Source organism: Lacerta agilis, chromosome 15 (assembly GCF_009819535.1).
Source record: "Lacerta agilis isolate rLacAgi1 chromosome 15, rLacAgi1.pri, whole genome shotgun sequence".
Taxonomy (NCBI): Eukaryota; Metazoa; Chordata; class Lepidosauria; order Squamata; family Lacertidae; genus Lacerta; species Lacerta agilis.
The window spans coordinates 10,284,286-10,311,514 of NC_046326.1; the positions used below are offsets into that span (position 1 = coordinate 10,284,286).

The 27,229-nt window shown below is 41.0% G+C and overlaps 1 protein-coding gene across 1 annotated transcript in view; it reads left to right on the forward strand.

Moving 5' to 3' along the window:
* The window catches only part of TCF7L1 (transcription factor 7 like 1), a 67,932-nt gene that overhangs the window by 32,579 nt on the left and 8,124 nt on the right, over positions 1 to 27,229 (forward strand). Inside the window, exons 4-6 of the mRNA XM_033172402.1 lie at positions 18,383 to 18,466; positions 25,172 to 25,304; positions 25,583 to 25,685. Of these exons, the coding sequence (XP_033028293.1) occupies positions 18,383 to 18,466; positions 25,172 to 25,304; positions 25,583 to 25,685 (320 nt within the window). The remainder of the gene's footprint in view (positions 1 to 18,382; positions 18,467 to 25,171; positions 25,305 to 25,582; positions 25,686 to 27,229) is intronic.

Here is a 27,229-nt window from a genome sequence, read left to right on the forward strand (position 1 = left end):
ATATTAGAAGTTCTGCATTTTAGTGTAGGTGGCAGGGGGAAGCACTACTATAGGATGGAGAATACCTGGGTTGACAGTAGTACATTATTATATTTATATTTATACCCTGCCATTTCCTCTGACAGGACTAAATGCAGCTTTCAGATAGAAACAAGAATCTTTAAAAACATAGAAAAAACAATAACTAAAAACAATTAAACATTAATATAATCAAAACTATATACATATGTAATGTCTGTTTAATCTGTTTAAATGTAAAGGTTTTTTGGATTCTAGCTGAGTATGATTTAGTAGTGTGATGTGGCTGGAAAAAAGGCTAATGCAACAACAGCAACAACAATTTATTAATACCCCGCCCATCTGGCTGGGTTTCCCCAGCCACTCTGGGCGGCTTATAGCATATATAAAAACATAATTTTAGGCTAAAGGCTGCCTTCATAGAACCACATTTTCCATGCCATGAGACCCAACCTTTCCATTTCATTCTGCACTACTTAAACCTAATGTGGAGTACTATGCTTTTTTTTGGGGTGCTGTGATTTAAGAATGTAAATTTGGAAAGGGTTTACGTGGGGAAGGCAATGGTGGTCAGCAATATTGAAAACAAATCTTATAAAAAATGATTAAAGGAGCTAGATATGTATGGTTAGTCTGAATAAGAAAATAGAGAGGTGAGATTGGTGGCATTCTTCAGATACACAAAGGGCTGTCACATAAAGAAGGCAAAGACCTGTTCTCTTCTGTTCCAGGGGATAGGGCTTGATCTAATGGGCTTTAGGGAGAAATGTCTTCATGGTGAAAGCAGCACAGGAACGAAATCAATTAGCTGGAGGCAGGCAGACCCTTTTGGGAGGTCCTGAAGTAGAGGACAACTGTCTCTTGGAGATATTCTAGCTCTGAATTTTAAGGGGTTGGGCTCAATGATCTACAAGACCCCTTCCAACTCTTTGTGGTTGATTCTGTGATCTGGCAGCAAAAACATTTTATGTAAAACTGAAATAACTTTACTTGGATTAAATAATGTTATCCTTCAAGATGGGGAACCGTCGATAACTAAAGAAACTTAGAGCATGATTGTGGCATTAGTGTTCACATAAACGAAACGTTGATTTGTGTTCTTATCTTCCTATATACCGGTACATAAAAATGTAAAATGTTGTCATGCTCTGCTGTTCATGTGGCCACCAATAGGTGGCCATGCCAACTGCAGCTTGAGGAATGGCAGGTCAACCCATCCAAGTTGTTTAATGGAGGGGTTGTAAAGCACCCCCTCTTCTGTTAAATGTGCCTGCAGCAAGCTTTAAGGAAGGGTGAAGAGCCCAGCAGTTTAGAAAGAAAGTTGTTGTATGAAACACCTCCCCTCCTGTTAAATGCTGCTGCAGGAAAGTTTAACTGTGCAGGGGAAACAGCTTAGCAAGCTGTTCTGTGAAGCTTACCCCCCAAAACATTGATGCAGCCAAGTTTAATGGAAGAAGGAGAGGTAATGTGTAAATGGAGTGGGGGGTGGTCATATTTTTTGGGGGGTAATACACACACACACACACACACCTGGATCTGAGAAAAAGCAGCTTTTCAGGAAAGTGGCAAGCTGTCAGGAGCTGCCTGTACTTGATTATGGAACTCATAGATCTGTATCCTCATGCCCTGTGTAGTCAGCTAGTACATAGGCTAAAGAGTTCTTGTGGGGTGAAGTGGTTTTATAGCAGAGGTGACTAGCCTATGGCTTTCCAAATGTTGCTGAACTACAACTCCCATAGGGCCCAGCCAGCATGGCCTGTGGTCAGATGATAGGTTTTGTAGTTCAGAAACAACCAACCCTGTTTTATAAGGTCTGCAGTGAGTCTTCCCTGACCTGGAAGAAATGCAAAGGCTTCCAAGGAGCCTGGGTCTTCACATGTGCAAAATAATATTTACGGTGCCTGGTTCCTGGCTCTCGCCTAGCTGCTGCCTAAGGCCTAGCATTGGTATGTACAGTGGTACCTCGGTTTAAGAACAGCCCTGTTTACAAACTATTCAGTTTATGAACTCTGCAAAACCGGAAGTAGTGTCCCGGTTTGCGAATTTTACCTCGGCCTAAGAATGGAATCCGAATGGTGGAAGGGCACCGGCGGTGGGAGGCCTCATTAGGGAAAGGCACCTTAGTTTAAGAATGGTTTCGGTTTAAGAACGCACTTCCGGAACGGATTAAGTTTGTCAACCAAGGTACCACTGTATTTATTTCTGCTTGTGTACCATGATGCCTTTTCCTCTTTATGTGAATGACATTTCCCCAGGCTTTGAATAAGGAGGAGGTGGGGCAATCTGTATCTTTGGTGGGAGGGGTGTACTCACATTGTCCCCTTATCTCAAGAGGATCTTGTGACTGGAATGGCAAGAATCCTACTGCCTAAAACACGACTACAGGATTGGAAATAGAGTGGTTTATTGAAGCTGCCCACAGTTCTGCACATTCTCTCAGCTGGGGTGAGGTGAAGGGAGGCTCTTTCTGTTGCTCCTGTTTCACTGGTAGTAAATGTCATTTGCTTCTCAAGGAAGAGAGGTTGCAGAGAGCTTAACAGTGTCATGGGATCATGAAGTCTTACTGGGTCTATGATACTGGCATGAATGTTTCTCTGCAAAATCCTCTGAAAGGAAATAATAGAGTTTCCCTACTGCTGGTGCTGTCTGTGAAATTGTGAATTTCACAGACAACTACAAGCTCCCCTCTTTTGAGGAGAGAGGATAAGGATTATTAAAGGCTTTGGTCTAAAACAGGGAAGAGGGGGAGATAAGTAAAGGACATGAAGGGGGGAGTAAATTTTAATTGCCGCTTAAGATTTGTTTCCTGATTAATCAAGAAAAGTGACAGCTTTGCTACAAGTCTAGCAAATATTTTAGGACTTGGCACTTCTAAAGAGCTTTATATTTTGCAGGCTGCAAAGGCATACTAGGTAAACATGTACCAGTTGCTTGTTAAAGTATATGTTATGGTTCCCCCCCCCCCCAGAAGTCTTAAACTCTTTCATTGTGTCAGTTACAGGTGGGTAGCCGTGTTGGTCTGCCATAGTCAAAACAAAATCGAAAATTCTTTCTAGTAGCACCTTAGAGACCAACTGAGTTTGTTCCTGGTATGAGCTTTCGTGTGCATGCACACTTCTTCAGATACACTGAAACAGAAGTCACCAGATCCTTAAATATAGTGGGGGAGTGGGGAGGGGTATTACTCAGAAGGGTGGTGGGAATGGGTGATAGGCTGATAAGTGTGGAAAACCTGTTGACGACTCTAAACGGCTGCAATTAGTCTTGCAGGGAAAGGCAAGGGGTGAGATGGTTTCATTGTGTTTTACAGTTTATTTGTGTGTTTAATTTTAATTGTTTTAATGTCTTAAATACAAACATATGATTAAAAACGTGATCCATGGTCCCTGGGAGAAAGCTTTGTGTAGGCTTAAAAAATGTTGACATTTGAAGCTTCGGACCTAATCTCTGGAGTACAGTAGTCTCTTGAATATCTGCATGAAACCTGAACTGAAATTGCTGCTTTTTGGAAGTCTGATCCAAAAATCCAGAGTGCTACCTTTAATGTCTCAAATCAGGAGTAGGAAACATGTGGCCTTCTAAGTGTTGCTGGGCTACAACTCCCAACATCCCTGGTTGTTGGGCAAGCTGTCTGAGGGTGGTGGCCATCAGTGGGCCACTGGTTCCCCATCCCTAGATGGTATGGGCCTAGGCTATTAAAAGGAATATATTATTTCATATGGGTTCTTCCCCTACCCCTCTGCAGGAGACATGTTTTCGTGCAATCACTGTTTGGAGTTGAAGGACCTGGTATGGCATCAGTGGACACCACAGAATTCTCAGACATTCTTCATGGCATGTGCCAAAGCACCTTCCCCATCCCAATTTATTTTGTAAATATTGAGGCTTTTGCTTTGACTGGTTGTTTGACTGTGGGCTTCCTGGTTTTCTTTTGGGCGGGGGTTTGTCTGCTCTCTATTTTTGTCTGTTTTACTTCCTTTCGTGTGTACAGTGGTACCTCTGGTTACGTACTTAATTCATTCCAGAGGTCCGTTCTTAACCTGAAACCATTCTTAACCTGAGGTACCACTTTAGCTAATGGGGCCTCCTGCCGCTGCCGCACAATTTCTGTTCCCATCCTGAGGTAAAGTTCTTAACCCGAGGTACTACTTCCGGGTTAGCGGAGTCTGTAACCCGAAGTGTTTGTAACCCGAGGTACCACTGTATGTGTAGGTGTTCTGCCTGTTGTTTGTGTTGGGGCTGTTCTGAGTATCACTGGTTCCCCCCCCCCCTGTGAAATAGGTATTTTGTGGTGCCCACAAGCATTTCTTAGATTTTCAAATGAGCCACAAGGCCTAAGAGGGTTCTAGAACCCTGGTCTGGAAGATAAGATTAACATCAATGCACCTTCATTGTGTACCGTATTTTTCGCTCCATAGGACGCTCCGGACCATAGGGCGCACCTCGTTTTTACAGGAGGAAACCAGGGAAAAAATATTTTTCTGGTTTTCCTCCTCTAAAACCCATGTGTGTTTTTTTGAGAATCAGCTCAAAGTTTTGCAGCTTTTTTTGCAAAGGGAAAAGCCCTGCTTTTTGAGGATCAGTTCAGATTTGTGCAGCTTTTGCAAAGGGGGAAAAGCATTGCTTACAAACCAGTAAGCACCAGTACAAACTAGTACAGACCAGTAAGCACCAGCAGGTAATAGGAAGCAAGAGGAAAGCAAACCAGTACAAACCAGTAAGCACCAGTAGAAACCAGTATGTACCAGCAAGTAATGGGAAGCAAGAGGAAAGCGAACCAGTACAAACCAGTAAGCACCTGTACAAACCAGTACAGACCAGTAAGCACCAGTACAAACCAGTACGCACCAGCAAGTAATAGGAAGCAAGAGGAAAGCAAACCAGTACAAACCAGTAAGCACCAGTACAAACCAGTAAGCACCAGTACAAACCAGTACGCACCAGGAAGTAATAGGAAGCAAGAGGAAAGCAAACCAGTACAAACCAGTAAGCACCAGTACAAACCAGTACAGACCAGTAAGCACCAGTACAAACCAGTACGCACCAGGAAGTAATAGGAAGCAAGAGGAAAGCAAACCAGTACAAACCAGTAAGCACCAGTACAAACCAGTAAGCACCAGTACAAACCAGTACAGACCAGTAAGCACCAGTACAAACCAATACGCACCAGCAAGTAATAGGAAGCAAGAGGAAAGCGAACCTGTAGAAACCAGTACAGACCAGTAAGCACCAGCAAGTAATAGAAAGCAAGAGGAAAGCAAACCAGTACAAACCAGTAAGCACCAGTAGGTAATAGGAAGCAAGAAGAAAGCAAACCAGTAAGCACCAGCCAGTAATAGAAAGCAAGAGGAAAAGTAACAGAGAGCCTCAAATGGCTGAAAAACTCAATTTCCCAGGATCCTCAGCCCTCCCAAAGGGCTGTGCAAGGGGCCTGGGCGGGGCAGGAAGGGAGCTAGCTCCCTTATCTCTCTCCCGATCTCCTGCAATCAGCTGTTGAGCGGGTTCCTTTCAACACTCTCTTTCCCTCTTGTTAGCCTTTAGCTAGCCTTCTACAACAGAAAAAGCAGGATCTGCCTTTCCCCCCTGGGCAATTTGGCGCCAGGGACCATGCATTCGCTCCATAAGACGCACAGACATTTCCCCTTACTTTTCAGGAGGGAAAAAGTGTGTCTTATGGAGCAAAAAATACAGTAATTCCCTCCCCATGGAAATTTCCTGAGTTTGCTATAAACACATTTTTATTCTCCCAAGATTTCTTAGAACTAAAATTCTTTTTTGTTTCAATATGAATTAAAATGCTGGTAATGTTTTGGTATTGTATATTAGAATCAATATTTTATCACACTTCATACTTCCTTTGTGAGATGTTGTAGATGCCATTATGTTTGTAAAGCAGCCTAAAAAATCTAAATCTAATGATTTTTTCTTTTTTTAAAAAGCTTTTCTCAAGGTGGGAAAAATGCTTTCTACCAGGGTCAAGGGGCTTTGCTGTTCAGTAACTCCCACGAGCATTATTGCTATTGATGATACCCAGTTTGGTTTTAACACATAAATACAACGTGGATGACATGCAGGTAATACCATACAAGAGTAAAATCTTCAGATTATTCCGTCCACACTGCACTGGCATTTATCCTTCTCCCGTGATGAGACAATTCTGACAGTGTCTCTGTAGTTCTCTAGGACTAGTTCAGTGCTAATTCTCTGTTTTAATTGACTCCATTAAACTTTACCATCGAATGTGCTGTGCTACCAAGACGAGGCCTGCAGAGAGCTTGGAGTAGTAGCTCAATTGTGTGTAAGTGGCTGTGAAGAGCCCTCTGTGCACTGTATGAATAGGCCACATATCCATGGAAACCAGAGCAGGCTGGCTGGTTGACCTTTGACCCACTTGTTGCCACCATCCTGTTCAACCTTGGTATGCCTGGATTTGAAGCTCCAGTGTTCTGCCTCTTCCCTTTTCCCATGGGTTGAGAGGCCCTGTTGCCTTTCAGAGGCTTCCTGCAGCTCTGCCTATGGCCACAACATCAGTTTTTTCAGTCCTTCCCCCAGTGAGTGTATCTTCTCCGCATAGGTCATACAGCCCTTTCATTGCACACAAGAGACAAGTTTTTCACTTCACCCAGCAGATTTGATATTAAATTTAATAGCTGACCTAATTTTGACATGCAACAGGGATAGTTGCTATGAAACCTTTGGAGGGTTTTTGTTTTGCCTTAGAAGTTAACAGAAATTTGGAGGGAGGGCAAACATTTCCTCCCATTTGAGGCAAGTGCAATTACGCATGCTATTCTGTCTTGTGAGGTGGGGAGGAAAATCTAAAAACAAGGGGCTATGCTGTCCATAATGGAAAACTGAGGGAGAGGTGCACACACTTCTTTTCTTCAGGGTCTAAATATGAACAACCACAGAGGCCCAAGGATTCCGTCTATTTGCTGTTGTTAAGGAATGTAAGAGACTCTGTGGGTTTATAACCTGGAATTTCGCATTTCCTCACACATAACCCAATTTGGAAAAGTTTTTCTTTTGTTGTTATGCTTTTGGAATTCACAGCTCTAAAACATTTTCATTCCTAGGGTTAATAGTCCCGAGGCAGAGTGTCCTGCTAGAACTCTTGCAGCTGTTAGGATGCAGACCTGTAATCTGTCACGTTACATCAACAAACAAACTGCAGTTTAAACTTTAGCTTGTATCCCTCAAGGAGCAAATATGCTCTGCTGAATTACGCCACCCTCTCTAAATGCTTTATTTAATTGTTAAGGGTGGGGGTGAAAACCTGGTGACCCAGGAGCTAATACTGTAGCTATGTAAACAGGCAAAGAAAGTGCCTCTTGTGGATGTGGGGGGTTGGGTAGTGTAAAGGCACTGAGGACATGTTTTAGGCTAGCTGCTTAAAAACAAAATAGCTTAATTTGTAAAGCTATTGAATTCCTAATCACTTCTTTGTTCCTACTAGTGCATTGGAAATTTATAGGAATTTGGTTGCAAAATTCTGGCTGTCATTTTAGAAAATAGTGTACCAACTTTGCTTTTTATTTTTCTGAAACTATTTCTGTATACTATTGGCTGTATCCAACTAACTTACACTTGTGGTAGACCCATTGAAATTACAGCAATAGACCCACGTTAGACACATCTATTAATGTCGGCAGATCTACTGACCGTTGTGTGACCATTGTTGAATACAACCCAGTATCTTTTGCCATGTCTTGATAGTACACTTGATTTGCATTTGTCCTTTGTTTTTGGTGTTAGGAAGGAGAATGATTTTAACTTGAAATCATACTGTTTTATTGCAACATGCTCTATGTAGACCATTTAGAAACTTCTATCAGTGCAGAATGATGCTGTGAAAATTTGACTGGTGCAAAGCATTGAGATCTTGTGACACATTTAGTATATCAGCAGCACTGGCTGCCTGTTCATTTTCAAGTGCAATTCAAAGTTCAACTTAACAACCTTTTAAAGTACTTAACAACCTAGAACCAGGCTACTTGAAGGACCACTTCCTTCCATGTGAACATGCCCACCTTTGTAAGATTGATGATGACGACATCATGTGCTTGCCACTGCTCTCCAAGGCATAGTTGGTGGCATTTCAGAAAAGGGCTTTCACTGTGGTAGCACCTCATATGTAAAACACCCTGACCTTTCTCTTTGTGTTCTGCTGGCATTTGAAGACATTTCTTTACCAGTTCAGTTCAAGTTTATTGTTGTTTAACTGTGATTTATTTATTTATTTATTTATTTATTTATTTATTTATTTATTTATTTATTTATTTATTTATTTATTTAGCTCTGGCTTTCTGGGTTTACCAGTATATTAAAAATCATTTTGGGGTGTGAGTGCAAGTGCATGCATTTGTATTTTAATTGACTGGATTACTTTTTATATGTTGTGTTTTTAGCTGTTTTGAACGCTCCATTTGGAGAAGAAAATGCTGGTTATAAATTTTATTATAAAAAGTGTTAATCCCCACTATTTTTGCTGTTGATTTGTTAAAGACATGGGTGCTTCTACACAAGACTTTTGGCACGGAATTGCCAAGGTATGTTAACTCATTTTTAATGGAGCATCCACATAACACCATCATCCAGTCATTGTCCTCCTGTGTTTCCTGTGGTTTTTCCATCTTTTCTTGGACTGCATAGTCTGGGTTTTTGTTTAGAAGACTGGAAGCTTTCTCCTGGTGTCTATAGCCTTAGTGTGATTTTGTTTAATTGTTATAAAGGGTTGGTATTTCAAAATATGTATTTGACATTATCAAGATGTGCACCTATTGCCACTCAGCGCATCTTCACACTGACTGGTTCTTAGTTTGAAAGAGTTGGCTTTCCTGTTGGTGCCATGCCATCAGCAAGTAATTTTTACCAATTTTTTAAATTACATGCTTTCCTGGCAATATTTAAAATATATTGAAAAATTTATGTAACACTAATTTGAAAGATGATTTTAAAAAATCATTTGCAGTGGTAATCTCTTTCCCTCTGCCTGATCAAATAAATAGGAACCGTGATGTATAGAAAGGATGTGAACACAAATGAATGGTGAGGGTAAAGCGTCAAGGACATTTGGACAAGTGGTAGGCCTTTCTCCCCCAACAGCCATTTTTTGAGATGCAACCTCTCTCTTCCCACCGCTCCAACAACCAATTGAGATATTTTAGCAACCAGTGATGTTGTTTTCTCTAGTGAATTAAACCAGTCCTATCTACACTTCTGATTTGAAGGCAGTTCTCACAGAATACCTTGCTTGGTGAAACTTGTTATATTAACTTCCACTGAATTGGTTTTCAGCCCTTCCCTCTAAACAATTACATCTGGAAAAGTGATTCAACATTTCACTCATGTACAGTGATGTTGGGCAACTAAATCAAACAAATCTGGCATGTATTTGGGCAGATTAATTTAGTATTCCTGAAAAAAGCTCAGCTTCCTCCAAAGTCTTCAAAGCTTTCTTGTTGCCGTTTTTTTCATACAGTGCTTCATACCGTGTTTCTCATAAAATAAGACACCGTCTTATATTTTTTCCCCCTCAACAAAACACAGTATGGCTTATTTTCAGGGGATGTCTTATTTTAACCGCATTGCATCAGTATGCTGCATAGCCACGCCTCTCCAGGCTGTTTTAATGGGAGGTGCCGCGTCACTATGGCTTATTTTCGGGGTATGGCTTATTTTCGGGGAACGGCTTATATTTCGCAAATGCATAGAAATACTGCTATGGCTTATTTTATGGCCATGTCTTATTTTAGGAGAAACACGGTAGATGTGCATGTAAGTTAGGACTTGCAATCTAGATTTGATTTGGGCAAGGGGGACAGTGGGGGAGGAGAAACAGGGGTAAACAGGGAAACCTAATGTGATTATTTCTATTATACATGCATATTTCTTAGATTATATCAGCCAGGTTACATCACTTGATCTTACTCTGCAGCAAAAATGGCTATTATAATTTAGAACAGCACTAAAAATAGATGAGGTGTAGACTGGAAACTGGGAAGACCCAGCAAGACCCCATAGGAACTGCCACCACCATCACTCACTAAGGGGAGTCAGTAGCAATTTAGTAATCCAGTTATCCTCACCAGCCAACATTCAAAATACTGTAAGCCCCAGGCACATCTTACCCTGGAAAAAGTGTAATTGAGTACATGTTTCTTTTAGGAGACTGGCAGTGCAGGTTTTTGCCCTGCTTTCTAAATATTTCATTGTTCCTTCTCCTTCCAAACAGTACACAGTACAGGAGAGCCTGTAAGTATCACTCCTGATAATACAGGAAGTCGTATTTGGGATGGGGATGAGGGGAAACAATGATAAACTATCTGAAATAGTTTGCCCCCCTATGCAACTCCCTGCAGTTGCCCTGAAGGATGGACAATCCTCTGCCCCAGTGATTTTTGTTGAAGCTGCCTGTAGAAGGAAGTTTTTCACTGTCCCCACTAAAGTGAAGTACATTTATTTTCACAGAGAACTGTCTTTTATAGAGAGTTTTTTCAACAATTCCAAAATCTATAGTATTGCCCAACTGTGAAGACAGATAATGAGAGAAATATTAAAATTGTTTGCAAAAAATAATACTAAAGGTCATAAAATATGAGATGTGTGAATGGTGCTTGTGAGTGCCTGGTCTATACAGAGAGGAACATATATAATCAGTTCCGAATACCCTAGATTAGGGTGTTTAAAACTGGAGTAAAATTTGCTCATGTCCAGATAACATCTACACCATGTATGTAGCAAGGGCAGGAAATCTGGTCATTAACTTTTGTAATTGGTTGTAGCAATTCTTCTTTTGTTTTTCCTTTCCTCTGCCTCCTGGTTTGCTGCAGGCTTCTTCCCCTAGAGAAGAGACTGCTGACATGCAGTGACTACAGCAGTCCTGGGCAAGCCAAGGCCTGTTGTCTGCACCCCATTGTTCCTGCCTAGGATTGCAGGACCACTGAATTGTTGTTTGAATTGATGAATGTTAATCCCCAGCTGAGGGGAAGCTATTTGGCAAATGGCAGGTTAATGTGCAGACAGCAGGGTGCATTGTACTGTGTGTGTGGCACAACAGCATGTGGGAGAGAAATGGTTAAAATCCTTTTCATTCCCCCACTTGCAGAGGAGGAGGGAAGGTAACAAGCAACCAGGGCTTGTTCTAATCTCTCTGGAATGTAACCATTTTGAAACTTTTATAGCTTCAATATGCCATTAACTCTTCTTTTTTTTATACACACATGGCTGTACAGTGAACGTCTGTTTGAGGCACAGTCTTGTACTTAGAGGGGGTGCTCAGTTTTCCACACTGCCCCTGTACTTAGTCTCTTTCCTTGTATATTTTTCAGAGTGTTTCCCCACCCCCACATGCTGCCCTCTTAAATTGTTTAAAATGAGAAGGAGCCTTTATACAACCTTCATAGAGGCACCCCCGCCCCATTCGCCAGCAGCTTCTCTGCTTACCAAATGGATTAGAAAGCACCCTTTGTGACCAAGAGTGTTGAAGGGTGGAGCATAAAATAAACCAGCTGGAAAACGACAACACAGAGAACTTTTAATTGGGTAGAACTTTCTGCACGTCTTCTGTGGGTATTTTGGGTTTCATGGCTTCTAAGCTCTTGCCAGTGCTTCCTAGAAAGCTGACTCACCAAATGGGGTTGTGCACACTGTGTCCTAGCAGTTATGGGTGGTGTGAGTGTCTTTTAAAATGACTCTGCAGTAAACGGCAAGTGAGCTCACATCACCACTCAATGTTTGGAAACAGATTGGAGCTGTACAGCAGCCAGATCCAGGGACTTCCCCAATCTAACCAGATGCTTTGATCTTAGGGCTTGGAGAGCAGATCAAAGGCAGTCATTTAGGAAACTACTTCTACTGTACTCAGAGCCCAGAGTGTACTGTAGGTCATTGCGCTAGCTAGTTGGGGGTCATGGGGCCAGCTGCATACCAAACATACTCCTTGCACAGATGACAGCCCTGGCTCCCTGCCTTTTCCACAATTGGCTGTTATAGGAGCCTTGAAGACTAAGATCTGATTACAGATCCTCAGCCCAGTTTTATGTAAAGGGCAAGAATTCAGCACTAGCTGTATGAATCTCACTGTAACATTTTATCATCACAGTTTTCCAGTGTGCAAATGCATCGTTTCCTTCTCTCACTTCATTGTCCTCCTGATGCAGGGGTGGGGAAACTTGACCCTCCAGATGCAGCTGGACTCCAACTCACATCGGCCCCAACTGGCACGGCCATGGCCAGGGATGATGAGAATTTTAGTCCAGCAAACATATGTAGGGCTACAGATTCTCCAGTCTGTCATAAAGTGATGGCCTAAAGTATTTGCTCCTTTCATTCTGCCTAACTGTTATGGACTGTACTCTCTTTTAAAAAAGAGCATTAAGATGATTTAACAATAGACAAAAATGCAATAAAAGCATATAAATCAAACTTAAACAATTGAAAAACCATTTCCAGAAATACCAAATTAGTTGTAGGAGAATGGCAACTTGGAAAATATACTCTGTATTACTAACAATAATAGTATGTGATTTGAGCCACCGTGTGTTGAGAACTTTCTTTAACCACACACATCTTGAAGTAGGGATTCGGTTACATGGATACATTCCACAGTTTGTGCTTTTGTGTGCAGAGAATTATATATATATATATAAACTGCTGGAACAACTGGGTTAAAGCATAAGATGTACAGGTAGTGTCTGTGCCCATGTTGAATTTCCATACTCTACGTGGGAACGTATGTAGGATTAAAATTGAGTTATGGTTTAACATTCACAATATACCTTCTTAAGGCAAGTGAGTGAGTAAACAGCACATAGCAAGCAAGCTTTTGAAGGACTATGGGATTGTATTTGGAGGCTGCCAGATTATATGTATTTACTTTTTATGATTGTACAGCCAGACATATAGCTTCTGTAAATCACTGCAGTGAGTGAATTAGGAGAACACACATACAGTTGTGGAGAATATCTCCTTAAACCAGAGCTTTCCAAATTTTCGCGTTGGTGACACACTTTTTAGACATGCATCATTTCATGACACAGTAATTCAGTTTTACTAGCAAACTGGATATTAAACTAACCCCTTTTCAGCCCCGGGAGGAGTGAGGGGAGCATTCATGCAACACACCTACACACTGCAGCCGACACACTAATGTGTCGCGACACACAGTTTGGAAAGCTCTGCCTTAAACTTTTGCAAACCAGTGCTTACAAGTGTCACTGGTGCCAATTTTATATGAATAAGGTATAATTAATGCAGTAGCCTGCATTGTCTTTTTCCCGAGGGAAGACAGGTTTTGTAAAATGTGAACAGTGCTCTTTAAATATTTTCCAGAGTTTTCTGTCTCGGGAAACATTCCTCTTGGCTCACAGGTGGCAGCGGCTGCTGTTACAGTTGTCTTTTCCTTCTCTCAGGGCAAGGGCCCTTGCTTGTACGTTTCATTCACTTTTGCTATGGAGTTGTTAGTTTTGGCTATATTCTGCTTTGAGTTTGGAGGCTCAGTTTTACAGTTAAAATGTAAAAGGTTGAAGGGAAACAGTTCTGCATTGTGGGCAAGACTGGTCTGTCACAGTGAACTGTTTGTATGTTTTATAGGAATGAGATAAGCTCTCTTCCTGTTCCATGTCAAACGTACACAAATCCTGCTTCCTTTGTCCAAAGGTGCTTGGTATATTGGTTGCCTTCCAATTTTTTGTTCTCAATCTCCAAAGCAAGGGTGGGGGGAGAATCCAGAATCTTCTGCGTTCAGAAACCTTTGGCAATCACTCTTTATTTTAAAATGTTTGCTCTGTTTCTGCAGAGGAATGTGAATCTGGCCTGGATATGGTGCAAATGTTAGCAAATAAAGCAGCCTTCCATAGGAGCTCAACACCGGCTGTGGAGGTGTTAACTATATCTTTACTACATCTCAGAAGTACAGAGAGGTCTTTGTCCACTACAAACCTTAGAAAAGCCCAATATTCACCTTTCTGGTAGGCTGCATTAAATCAGAAAAACAGGAAGTTCCAACACATCATGCCTCCTGTTAGTCAGCATAGCTGTACCATTCTTTTCACGCTCAAGCACCATAACAGTCATCAGGCTTCTCAGTACACACAATAGTATTTATGGAGTAAAATTGGTTGTATAATTTTGCTTGGGCTGGAGTTGAACATTGTGCATGTGCATGTTCTCTCTTGATATTATGTCATAGCCAGATCATTGCCTGAAGATGGCAGGGATGCCTACATCGTAAGGACAATGTCAGGAGCATTCATATGTCTCATATGCTATAACTCAATCCGAACCAGATGTTTTTGTCAAACTCCATGGCATGTGTAATGTTGTTTGGGGCTTGGGAACATTTCACAGCCATGCATATTTGGCCTTGGACTCGCTTCCCTCTTGCAGAGGAAAATGCATATTTCTGCATCTCCTTCCAAATTTCAGATTACAAGAACAGGGTGTATGGATAAATATTTCACCCTGCAATGTTTTTCAGTGTTTCCCCTTCTACCAAGTGATAGACATCACAGAATACTGAGTGATGTAAACAACAAATGGAGAGTGTATCACCTTGTCTCTGGTGACCCTAATCAGAGTGTAAAGGAATGGATGCCCTTTGTTTGCAGCAGTTGCAAAATAATCATCCTCCCATTGCTTTCAGTAGATGGCTGTTTAATACAGGAGACCCACTTTGACATAAGTGAACTTCCACTTGCCCTCCTAAATATCAGATCACTTAGGGCCTGAAGTTTGAAGCTCCACTCAAGCCTTTACCTAGCTGACCTTTGCTCTCAGGGAAGCCACATTTGTCCCTCTCCCAGTCTAAGCCACTTCATTCTTCATGGTACATTTTGGAGTTTATTTTAGGTTAAGGTAAGTGGAATAAGGGGACGTGGGTGGCTCTGTGGGTTAAACCACAGAGTCTAGGGCTTGCCAATCAGAATGTTGGCGGTTCAAATCCCCGTGACGGGGTGAACTCCTGTTGTTTGATCCCTGCTGCTGCCAACCTAGCAGTTCAAAAGCACATCAAAGTGCAAGTAGATAAATAGGTACCGCTCCAGCGGGAAGGAAAATGGCATTTCCGTGTGCTGCTCTGGTTTGCCAGAAGCGGCTTAGTCATGCTGGCCACATGACCCGGAAGTTGTACGCCGGCTCCCTCGGCCAATAAAGCGAGATGAGCGCCCAGAGTCGTCCGCGACTGGACCTAATGGTCAGGGGTGCCTTTACCTTTTTAAGTGGAATAAGAATATATGGGGAAAATATTGAGAAATAACTAGAAGCACACCTAGGCTAAAATTAAAACTTCCCCCAACTGATTATGGAGAGATGGAACTTCTGTTACAGCTTCTTCCACCTATGCCTTGTGCTGATTCAAGATGGGAAGCCCAGATTCAACCCCCAGATAATCTCCTGCCCAGCCGCCTCATTTTCTGGACTTTTTTCATGGGTCAGCCCAAAGGTTATTTGTTCACCCTTTCAGTAAGTTTCTGCTTCCAGGCTTGTTGCATCATTACAACGCTTGTCTTTTTCCTGCTTTTGTCCCCATACACAGAGTGAAACCAGATGGATCATTAGCTTGGCCTCTGGACTTTTTTTTGCCTTTCTTGGCACAGTAGAGTGCGTGGAGGGTTCTTGCAAGAGGGTGAAACTATTTTTTGTTTTTTGAGTGCTAGCTATCCTTTGTATAGCCCTAGATGTCTCCTAAAGCATTGTGCATATACAAGGATGTGCTGATATGTTTTTCTTTTGCAGCCCTCTCTCATTTTCCACATAGTTTCTTGCATGAAGGTGGGTGCTGTTAGGGAAGAGGGGTTTAAAAGGGTTCAAGAGCCACATCAGAAATTCGCTCTACCTCATTTTTCTTCCCCTAGAAAGGCCTGTGTATTTTTAATTAATTAAAAGCATTGATAAAAGGTTTAGTATTTCAAAAATCTCTAAGCAGTGTATAGCCTAAAACTCAATAAAGCAGCAGTATAAAAAACATAAAAAGCAACTAAAGCAAATTCAGAGGAATAGTCTAGGGTGAGCTGCAGTGGTGATGGGTGGCAGCATTGGCACAACAGCAGTGATCCCTTTATTGCATTTCAAGCAAAAGTGTCTCCACAACCAAAAAAGGATAACTTGTACAGATTGTAAAATATTGCTGTTATTAATTCAACTTCTTGTTACTTGTTTCATTTCATTTTTTTATCTCATGAGCCAAGCATCTCAATGGGAGAAATGATTTTATTGGAGGAAACTAGATCTAGTTCCTCATACCTGGCCTATTTAGTCCTGCCCCCTGCTCTCATTGTGGCCAGATTCCTATGGGAAACCTGCAAGCAGGAAACAAACACATCAGCATTCTCTCCACTTGTGATTCCCAGCAACTGATACTGAAAGGCATACCGTCTCTGGCACTACAAAAGTCAGCGTATATTACAAGCACAATTTGTTGTACAGGAACACTATAAGCCAAGATATGATGATGATGAAGATGAAGATGAAGTTCTCAGGGCAGTTCACATCATAAAACCCCTATTCCCCATAGAGCTAGAATTTCAGAGTGGTTTAACAGTCTTTTCACAGGATACTCTGGGAATTTTATCCCTGTGAGGAGAATATTGCCCTTAACAATCTACAGCTTCTATGTGTATTTGGGGAAAGCCCTGACTGCTTAAAATGATATAGCAATTTAAATGTGTAGTGTGAGTGTGGCCTCACACTTTGAATGGGCTAGGTCAGGCATAGGCAAACTTGACCCTCCAGATGTTTTGGAACTTCAATTCCCATCATCCCTGACCACTGGCCTGTTAGCTAGGGATGATGGGAGTTGTAGTCCCAAAACATCTGGAGGGCCGAGTTTGCCTATGCCTGGGCTAGGTGCAGGAAAAATGCAGCTCATCTGATGAAGCAAAACAGCTTTTGCTTCTTTTGTATTGTTCTGTGATTGCCAAACTTAATCTTTTCAGAAGATAGTGGCCTTTTTAGGATTGAATCTGTTCTAATGGCCTGTTGTAACAGATCAGCACTTATTCATCACATTCTACTTGCAATAGATAGTGGAAATATATGTTGGAGGAAATGTGAAGGTTTGTTTTAAGTTGAAGGGTTAATCTTCCATTTAAATTATTGGTTGTTCTGCCTCTAAATAGAGCATGCTGGGATTTCCTTCCAGCTGTTTTACATCATGAAGATTTGTGTGCTAGGGAAATTCCAGAGCACAGCTGCAACTCATCCAGTCCACATTCCCAAATCTCCAGCATTTCACAGGACATACTGCGTTCAGCTATAGGGCATGGAATAATTTTCTTCCTCTGCTAAAAACACAAAATACCTAGTAATTCTAAGATACATTATCTCTTATAGGAACTGATTGTGTGAGAGATCCAACAGTGCAAATTAATTTAAATTGCATTAGAATTCTTGCTAGCAAAGTGTCAGGAAAATAAAATAAAAATTCCATGTTAGCACAGCATTGAAACTGGTCTAAATTAAATTTAGTGCCATGCTGTATTAAATGTCAGTTTTTTTAAAAACAAACAAACAAAACTGGCAGATTGTTTTACATAGTTGGTGTTAAAAAATAATCAACTAAATACCTTCTGGAAAATCACATTTATTGTCTTTGAGATATGGAGTTCCCTAATCTTAAATTCTGTGGAAGCTCCAACATGCACAAGAATTTGCTGGATCATTGTGTTACCTTTGCACATTCACAAGACACTATGCCTGTACTCAGAAGAACCACTGAGTTAAATGGGACGGTATTATTCTCAAGTTAGTGTCAGTAGCTCATCTACACCAATATTGCTGGGAATAAGTTTGGTTATATGCTCCCCCCTTCTTCCATCCTTATCTTGCAAATCTCTTTGTGTGTATTTGTATGTGTGTGTTAGCATAGCTGATCAATAAATCACAGATGAGCAAGAAAGTAAAAAAAAAAATCAGCAGCATTTTAATTGTGAAATTGCCTTAATGTCATTGCATGTGGATTACATATTTTACATAGTGTATCTGCAACATTTTAGACGTTCTTAATATATGGGGTTGGGCCAGTCATAGTTTTTCTTTCCAATCCAGTGTCAGTAGCTTGTGTTGGAAGAAGAAACCATATGATCTGAGCTTCCATATGCTACCAAGGTGATCTGGAAGGAAAACAAAAACGTTTTCCCGTCACTATGATGCCATCTTTGTGACCTGTGAAATGGACTAAAAGTGCGTCATAACTAGTGAGGAGGTTTTTGATATGAAAAACATAATCTTGCGCTTCCAGCCTTTTTGTATCTGAATGATGCTGAAAGTTGCATTTGTTTGGTTTCTTGGGCCATGAAATTATTGTGAAATCTGTTGTCAGTTTGATTTTTTGTGACTTTATCTTCTTTATCTCAACATCTTTCAGTATCTGCAGGTGAAGTGGCCACTTCTAGATGTACCAGCTGGAGCTACACTAAAGGATGCAAGGTCGCCCTCTCCTGCACACTTAGTAAGTGTTTGTTGCTTGGTTTTGCGTTAACCCTTCCTGGTCAGACAGTATCTATAGGGATACTCTTATGTAAACTAAAAAAGTTTGAGGAGTTTCTGCCTAAAGGAGTGAAAAAAGAAGACTGTTGAAAATCAGAAGGTTTGTCAGATTAGAATCACTATCGTTGTTGGATCTTGACAGTATTAGGAGCTTGCACAAAGATACAGATACAACAGAAAAACTGAAAACATTCTTCTTCAGCATCTACTTTTGTTGAGAGAGCACCCAAATCCTGATTCTTTAGGGATAAAAGAGAAGGACTGTCCGTCTATAGAAGAACTATTTTAAACTAAATTGTTAAGTTTTGCCTCCAAATAATAATTCAAGAAATTAGAAGAAACAGAAAAGTTGTTGTTGAACTAGACATTTGGGTGAATATTCAGGATTCTTTTGCAGTCTTTAGCTGTTTTTTTCAAGAGCCTGTATAGTACAAGGTACCAATGCTTAGTAAAAGTCCTTGAAAACTTATAATAAGTTGCTAAGCATTCAGGTTCCTCTTTTGTGATAATCATTTCATTCTCTTTCTCCCCCCCACTTGCCACAGAGCAAGGTAGAATAGACAGAACCTGAGTTTCCCATGTGAAAATAACTGATGACCATTTCTCAGCAATAGTTACCGTAACTTCATGTGCTACTTTTAAAGTTAGCACAAGTATTCAAAAAGAGTGAAAAGTGAGGCACTTCATTCCCAAGCCATGATACCTTGACTTAGGCTTCGGGAATTCATGAGACAAAAACATCACTGGAAGCTTTTTGTTTGAATGAAGGATAAAAGCCACCCCTCTATTCTCAATATAAGTGATATAAAGTACCTTTTAGTTCTCCCGCAGCCCTCTTGCACCAATCCTCACAGACATTATCTGCTTGCTTGTATCCACTACAGTTGCAAACCTGTTGACAAATGCAGCCCATGCTTTTATGTTGAGAGAGGTGTTCCCAGCTGTAGTCCATTGCCAATTAATCTAAAATCAATATAAAAAATTAAGCAAAACTTTTTGAGAAAATTAGTATTATTGATGTCTTACTATGGAGAAAGGATGGGTACAAAACTTTAAAATTCTACCTTTAAAAAGAGGGGTTTGAAAATTTGATGGCTTGATCCAACCAAAACAACAACAACAACAACAACAACAACAACAACAACAACACCATTCCTGAAGAGTGAAAAGAGGCATACTTTCCATTCAGGCAACCCATAAGCTTCGCTAGTGAAGCAGTTTATTTCAAAATTCTCCAAGTCCACATTCATTGGCCTGAATTGTAGTTATGTCTTGAAAGACTTACTTTATCATCTTCTGCATAAATGCAATTCAAACATGTATTGCAACCAGTGCCTATGTGCTATTCCCCTCCTGATACAATAAATATAGCTGGGGAAGCATACAACTACCGTACTTGCTTGGTTGATTTTTTATTGGCTGTTTCCCTTTCCCCTTTTTCTGGGAAAGTGGGATTGAACCATTTTCACACCTTCAACTCCCTATTTACTTCACAATGTTGTATTTATGCACACATGTCTACCACCACTGTAGCAGACAGAACCGACAGTTAATTAATTAATTAATTAATTTTGTATACTGCCCTTCATCCAAGGATCACAAGGCAGTTTACAATATAAAAACACAAAAATTGCATACTATAGTAACAAACAAAAACAATGCCCCCCATACAATTTAAAAAGCCATAGGAAATAGTGTGTGGTGGGCTCAAGTGTTCAAACCATCAAATGGCTTCTGCACTTGTAATGGGCATCCAAAGCACTGGCAATGAAGACAGGCTTACTCAGTTCACCTTACAATCCCTTTTTAGTATCAAGTAGTGGCAGTTATTATGAGCAAGACAACCATAGCAGACGGATGACAAGAAAGTACAAGAATTTAATGCAATATCAATAATTTCCTTATAAATAAGATGATTAGATCAAATTTTTCATTCATACAATTTAAATTTATTATTTGTAACATGGAAATCTAAACATGCTTTTTGCTGACAAAAAGCTGACCTTCCTCTTTATGAGTACATATGTGGATCTGTTCGGTAGCTATGAACTTCATACATTCTGTTAATGGGGTCTCTAATATTCTTGGTTCTAATTCTACTTTTATATTCACACTGATCTGTAATCCTAGTGCCCTGCTCATTTGTTCCACATATACTAAGGAGCAAGGGCACAGAATCTCATATTTTACATTAATGGATTGGCACTGGTGAAATTTCTAAGTGTAAAGACCTTTCCATATTTAGGATTGTGGATTGTTTTAGTTACTGAGATTGTGCACAGCCGGAACACTTCCCACACCTAAAATCACCACTTGTAATAGGTCTAATCCTGCCATGAATTAAATCTTAATGTAAAGTTTTACCTTTTACATTGGGTGATATACGATAGCCAAGATAGGTAAAGCTTGAGAAATGTGGAACCATGTTGGCTGAGTGGGTTTCAAAAAGAGAGTTCAGAGTGGGAGTGGAAGAAGAGGAGTGTTTGTATGAAGGGGGAGAACATGTAAGTATGAAACTTCAATGTGTATGTAAACAGAAATGTTTTCAGGAGGTTTATTCCTTGATCATATAATGACATATCACTGGCAGTTTGTGGATAAGGTGGCTTGCTTTCTTGAGTGATTTGGTCTGAAAGGGCTTTGAGGTTTTTGCTGTAGGTTTGCTTTATTGGCTCACTCCCTTGAGGGTTTTCTACCTTGCATTGGTTTTGAGGTTTCTGCTATGCCAGTGGTTTTCAACCAGTGTGCCGTGGCACCTTAGGGTGCCTTGAATGAAAGTCAGGGGTGCTGCGGGCAACACTGGCCTCTGTCCCTCTTTCCTTCCCTCCCTCCTCTTTTGCCCTCTTGCATCTCTGCTTTCCAAAGGCTTGCATAGCTGTTTGTTGCAGCAGCCCTGGCTACAAGCTCCCAAGGTGAATGGTGCCTCTGGTGTTGGCCAAAGGGTGCTGGTTGCCAGGAGCTGAGGTGGCCTTTGGAGTAAGCAAGCAGATGAGTGAGGGAGCCCAGCCAGCCTGCCCTTGCTGTTGGTAATGGTAAAGTCCCAGACCCCTGTGGAGCAGTGTGAGGAGGCACCTGTCTTTGGAATGGGGGGGGGGCATCTCAGAGACCAGGGGTGGTAGCTGTGGCTGCCCAGAGGACTCCCAAGGAGTGGGGAGAGGAGGCTGATGAAACACTCCCAAAGGGAGGGTGTTCAAAAAAGGGTGAGAGGCTGACAGCTCTGCAAGCAAGCGGTGACATAACAGGGCTCCTGAGCCCCACAGGGGTGCTGCAGAAAAATGTAGTTGATCAAGGGAGCCGTGGACTCAGAAAGGTTGAAAACCTCTGTGCTATGCAGTTAACAGATTGTCTTTTGAACTAGGCACGCTCAACTAGGCACTTTACCATCTTTAAAATTGGTAAATTGTTGACCCAGTATCATGAATCCATGTTTGCTTGGTGATAGGAAAGTTGGAAGCATATAGATAAATGCCATATGGCATGGCATATATGTGTGGACAAACTATTTTCATTGGCTTTACCACTACTGTCATATAGGGATTGTTTGTCTCCTTGAAAATCATCTTGTTACCTTATGCAACCTTCTTGAGAAAGCATAAGTATTGACTACATTGTATTGAAAGTGAAGTTGCACAAATTCATGCAGCATACTTGCACTTGTTGTTGTTGGCATCTGACTGTCTTGAGACAATGGAGTGTGCCTCTGGGTGTGAAGTCAAACCACTGTGTTAGCAGCACCAAAGTGACCTCTCTGGGGGGCAAGCCTGGGCAGGATGTATGGAGGTCCTGGGCTGCCCAGATGACAACATCCCACTTTCAGCCTTGCTGATGTGGTCCAAAGGAAAGCAGAGCAATATGTTTGGCACCAGCCTGGCTGCAGGAATTGCTGGAAGGAGGCATACAAGGTGCCATCCAGCTGTCTTAGGGCTTCACTCCAGATTTGTATAGGGTTTACTCCTTAGCCTTTTCTTCTCCTGAAGATGTCCCACAAGGTAGCAGGTACAGATTTTTCCTCAGGGTTTATTCCCAAAGGCTTTTTCATGAATGAGTAATAGCTGCAAGGCAACAGAGATCTTCCTTCTACTAGATGGGCTATCTTCCCAGGTTGACGAGCCCCATCTGCCCCTCATTTTTCACTTCCTCCTCACCCAGTGGGGACGCTGCCCCTCAACGGAGGCAGCTGCAGCTCCTCTGCCGCCGCCACCTCACTTCAGGCACCGCTGCCGGGAAAGGAGCGAGGCGTGCGTGCGTGTGGCTCCGCGTGCCTCCTTGATGCGCCCCTGCTGGGCGGGCGCCATGGCTTAGAGCGCCACTCAGCCCAACGGGAAAGATGCCCCTGAGCAGGCCAGTCAAAGCTGTTTCCCAGGTGTGGCCACTGTTGCAGGCTGACAGCTTCTAGGAGCCACAGGTGAGAGCTGAGTGCAGCGTGGGGACCAAAGGTGGACAAACTAATGCAGAAGGAGCACAGTGTGCCCCCTACCAGAGGTACTACCCCTCCCCTAAAACCATTTGCACCCTTTATCATTAGTAAAGTTGTAATAATAAAATAGCCATTAGGAAATTTGTAATAATATGGAGAAACCCCCATCACAGGAAGATTTCACAGTAGTTGTTACAGTAATGGCAGTCACCTTGAGGGGCACAGTTCTGGAGTTGTGCATGTCTTGTGGCATGGATCTCATTTCTGAGCACTTCAAGAGAATAGTTATTGAGGGATACTCATTTTATTTTATTTTATTTTATTTTATTTTATTTTATTTTATTTTATTACAATTACTTGATTTCATTACCCTCTCTTCACTCAAAGAGCTTTAGAAACAGCTTTTAAAAATTAAAATGATAATCAAATAATGTCAGTAAAACGATTGAAATCATTAAAACAAAACAAAGTAAACCCACTTCATAAAAGAAAAGTAAAACTAAAGATTTCAAAACATTTGCAAATAAAAGGGCCTAACTCAGCATTGTAAGGGCATTGTACCAGAACTGTCTTCCTGGACAGAAGCTTCCAAATCAAGATACTACAACTGAAAAGGTCCTAACTTTGGTCACCACCTGCCTTGCCTCCAAAGACAGATGAATTTGGTGCAGGGCTGCAAAAACCATCTCAAAACCTAGGCATGCAGTAGAAGGTGTCTTTTAAAGTCCTGAGCTACTTTGGACTTTAAGAACCAGTATTGAACTGTGCTCAGAAATGGACTTGTAGACAGCGTTGTTTCAAGACTGGTAAATTGTGTGCAGTTCAACCAGTTTTACAGTGTGCTAGTAACTGGAAAGCAAAAGTTCTTCCATCATATTCTATACAGTTTTTGTCAAATGACCCAAATTTTTCCAGGAGCAGATTGATTTAAAAAGAATGAGCATTGCAGGTTATGATCCTCATTTACTTTTGTAGGTGGAACATTTTTTAAAAAATTATACTTCAGTTCATCTCCAGTTTTAAGGAACCTGTTTAAAGTTCTTTCCAATTTTTTGTGTCTGGTTTCATGATTTTCTCATGAAGTGATTTTAAGGTCTCATTTTGAGTTCTACTCCTGGATTGTGCAGGAGAATGAGGGGATAATCTCCAGAGTAGGCCTGGTACAAATTAGGAAAGGTATGGACAAATCCAAGAGGATGCCAGTGAGGTTCATGAGCAAAGTAAAGGAGACACTGAAAGCCAAGAAGGCTTGCACCTTTAAAAAGTGGAAGTCTTGTCCAAGCAAGGAGAATAAATAGGAACACAAACTATGACAAAGTAATAAGACAAGTGGAAAAAGAATGTATGCAGTTGAACCACTAGATGACAAAGGAGTGAAAGAATTGCCAGAGGAGGTTAGCCAACATAACAATTTTTAAAAGGGAGTTGGGGGAAGCCAGGATATTACAGACTAGTGAGCATAATGTCTGCTTGAAGTACATTGTTGGAAAACATTAAAACTAGAATTATTAAGCACACAGGACAAATGTTACTGTGGAAGAATCAGCATGACTTCTACAAAATCTGGCTCATCAAACTTGGAATTCTTTGAGAGTATGAAGCAAATAAATAGGGCTGATCCGAGATCTGGTAGACGTTATATACTTTGACTTCCAAAATGTTTTTTAACTGTGTTCCTTGCCAAAGCTCCTGAATAAATTTAGCAGTCATGGGATAATGGATTTGTAATTGGCTAAACAGGAAGCAGAGGACAGGAGTAAATGGACAGCTCTCACAATGGAGGGAAGTAAGCAGTGGAGTTCTCCAAGGATATATGTGGGGACTGGTAGTATTTAACTTGTTCATAGATAATCTGGAGTTGGTGGCAAGATTCAGGATTGTGAAAACCTCAGTGGATTGCAAGAGGCCCAAAAGGATCTCTCCAAACTGGGTAATTTTGTCCTTTAGAAAAGAATTAGATTACTGATTTTAGCTGAATAAAACCATTTTGAAAACTTAAACACTTCCTTTATATTTAATACAAGACAAAATACTTTGAAATTATATAGCCCATTTTAATAGTGCACACATCCCTGCCAAGGCTGATAATGGACATTCTACCTGAGAAAAGTTCTTGGATATTATTACAGGAAGTCTGGTATGAATAAAAGTTATTTATTTCTCTTCTGGGCTGACGTTCTCTCTCTAAGGTAACAGAAGATTTTAAAACGCAAATAAATGGTGCATTAAAGTCCTGCTTTTCTCTTGTAGTCAAACAAAGTTCCTGTAGTGCAACATCCACATCATATGCACCCGCTGACGCCACTCATCACCTACAGTAATGACCACTTCTCTCCAGGTTCACCACCTTCCCATCTCTCCCCTGAAATTGACCCTAAGACAGGTGAGTTTTAAGAACGTGTGGAAACACCCCGGCTCAGAAAAACCACACCCAGCATGTGGTTAATTGCCAGATAATTGTTAAATAGTTATGAGAATCGAAGCAGAACAAAGTCAAAAGAAGCATGCAAGTTTACTGAACGGTACCGTGTGAAATTCCTGGGGGAAAACATGTTTATATTTTTCTAAATTCAGGTAAGGTAGGATTCCAGTTAGAAACTGAAAGTTGGACTGGGGGCATCACAACTGTGTTAACATCCATTGGTTTTTTTCCATCACCAGGAATTCCACGACCACCTCACCCTTCAGAGCTGTCTCCGTATTACCCATTGTCTCCTGGTGCCATTGGGCAAATTCCTCATCCCTTGGGGTGGCTCGTACCACAGTAAGAACCACCAATTTAAATCTATACATTTCTTGTTCCCCTGCCCAGTAGGAACTGTTCCTCTCTGGTCTTGTGGAATCCCCCCCCCCATTTAAATGATCAGCAAGAATCTGAAGTATGTTTCTGTTGCAGTTCCATAAAACCACAACCTCTGGTTCTTAGCTCTTCATCTGCTCAAGGGACCTCTGTGGTTTTTGCTTTGTTAGGATGAGTTGCATGCATAAAGTATTAAACCTTATAGATTAATATGATGAGCTAGATTTTATTTATTCACTTATCACGTTTGTATCCTATGCTTTCTTCACCCAATTGAGTAATTGAAGATTTGAAGGTTCCAAAATTCCCTAGAGCTTTGGAACAGCACAGACTGGGCCAGCCCAGTCCCTTATTCATGGGAAAAAATGATTTCTAATCATCAAGAGCATTTAGAGACAAAGACTACTTTGCTATATTTTCACATGGCTAGTGGTCTTTCTATTGCCTTCTACAGGTGTTAATTTTCAAATTACTTATCTGTCAAGAAAGTCATTACAGTGGCACCTCTGGTTACGTACTTAATTTGTTCCGGAGGTCCGTTCTTAACCTGAAACTGTTCTTAACCTGAAGCACCACTTTAGCTAATGGGGCCTCCCGCTGCCGCTGTGCCGCCAGAGCACAACTTCTGTTCTGATCCTGAAGCAAAGTTCTTAACCTGAAGTGTTATTTCTGGGTTAGCGGAGTATGTAACCTGAAGTGTATGTAACCTGAGGTACCACTGTATTTTCCTGTCAATAAAAATGTCGGAAGTTGATGTTGGGTGAGGAGGAAGTCACTAGTTTTGTTGAATTAGAATATAATTGTTGAGTAACAAATGTAATTTTCTATATGGAAAGAATAAAATGTTATAAAAATGTTATCGGTGACAATTAAGTGGTGTTTTTTAATAATAATAATAATAATAATAATAATAATAATAATAATAATAATAGTAATGGTAAGTTTTGAGTCTGTTGCATCATTTCTTCTATTTTCGATCCAAGCTTTCCTGTGTTCATCTACATGTAACAAAAATGGTACTACCCATGCAGAAGAGGGAGGTATTGGCAGACTCAGGGTTACTCTTGAGGTTTGCAGGAATATTAAGAAAAATCTTCAGTGAGAAAAAAATAATCAAGGGAAGGACTCATTGGCCATGGGATACTAACTGACTAAAAGGGAAACAACCTGAAAGCTTGGGGGCCAGGGAGAAGGTGGAATGAAATGGAATGGAGTAACTAGAAAGGGAGAAAGAGGCATGGCTTTAAGAAAAAGGACAGAATAAACAATTTAATATGGATATTTCCTCATTCACAGTGAGAAACTATATTTAAATGCCCCCAAGAAAGCATATGAGACATGTTCACTTTAAAACAAAATAAAAAATAAAAAAATTCCTTCCACTAGCATGCATACGAAAGCTCATATCAAGAACAAACTTAGTTGGTTTCTAAGGTGCTACTGGAAGGAATTTTTTTATTTTTTATTTTGTTTTGACTATGGCAGACCAACATGGCTACCTACCTGTA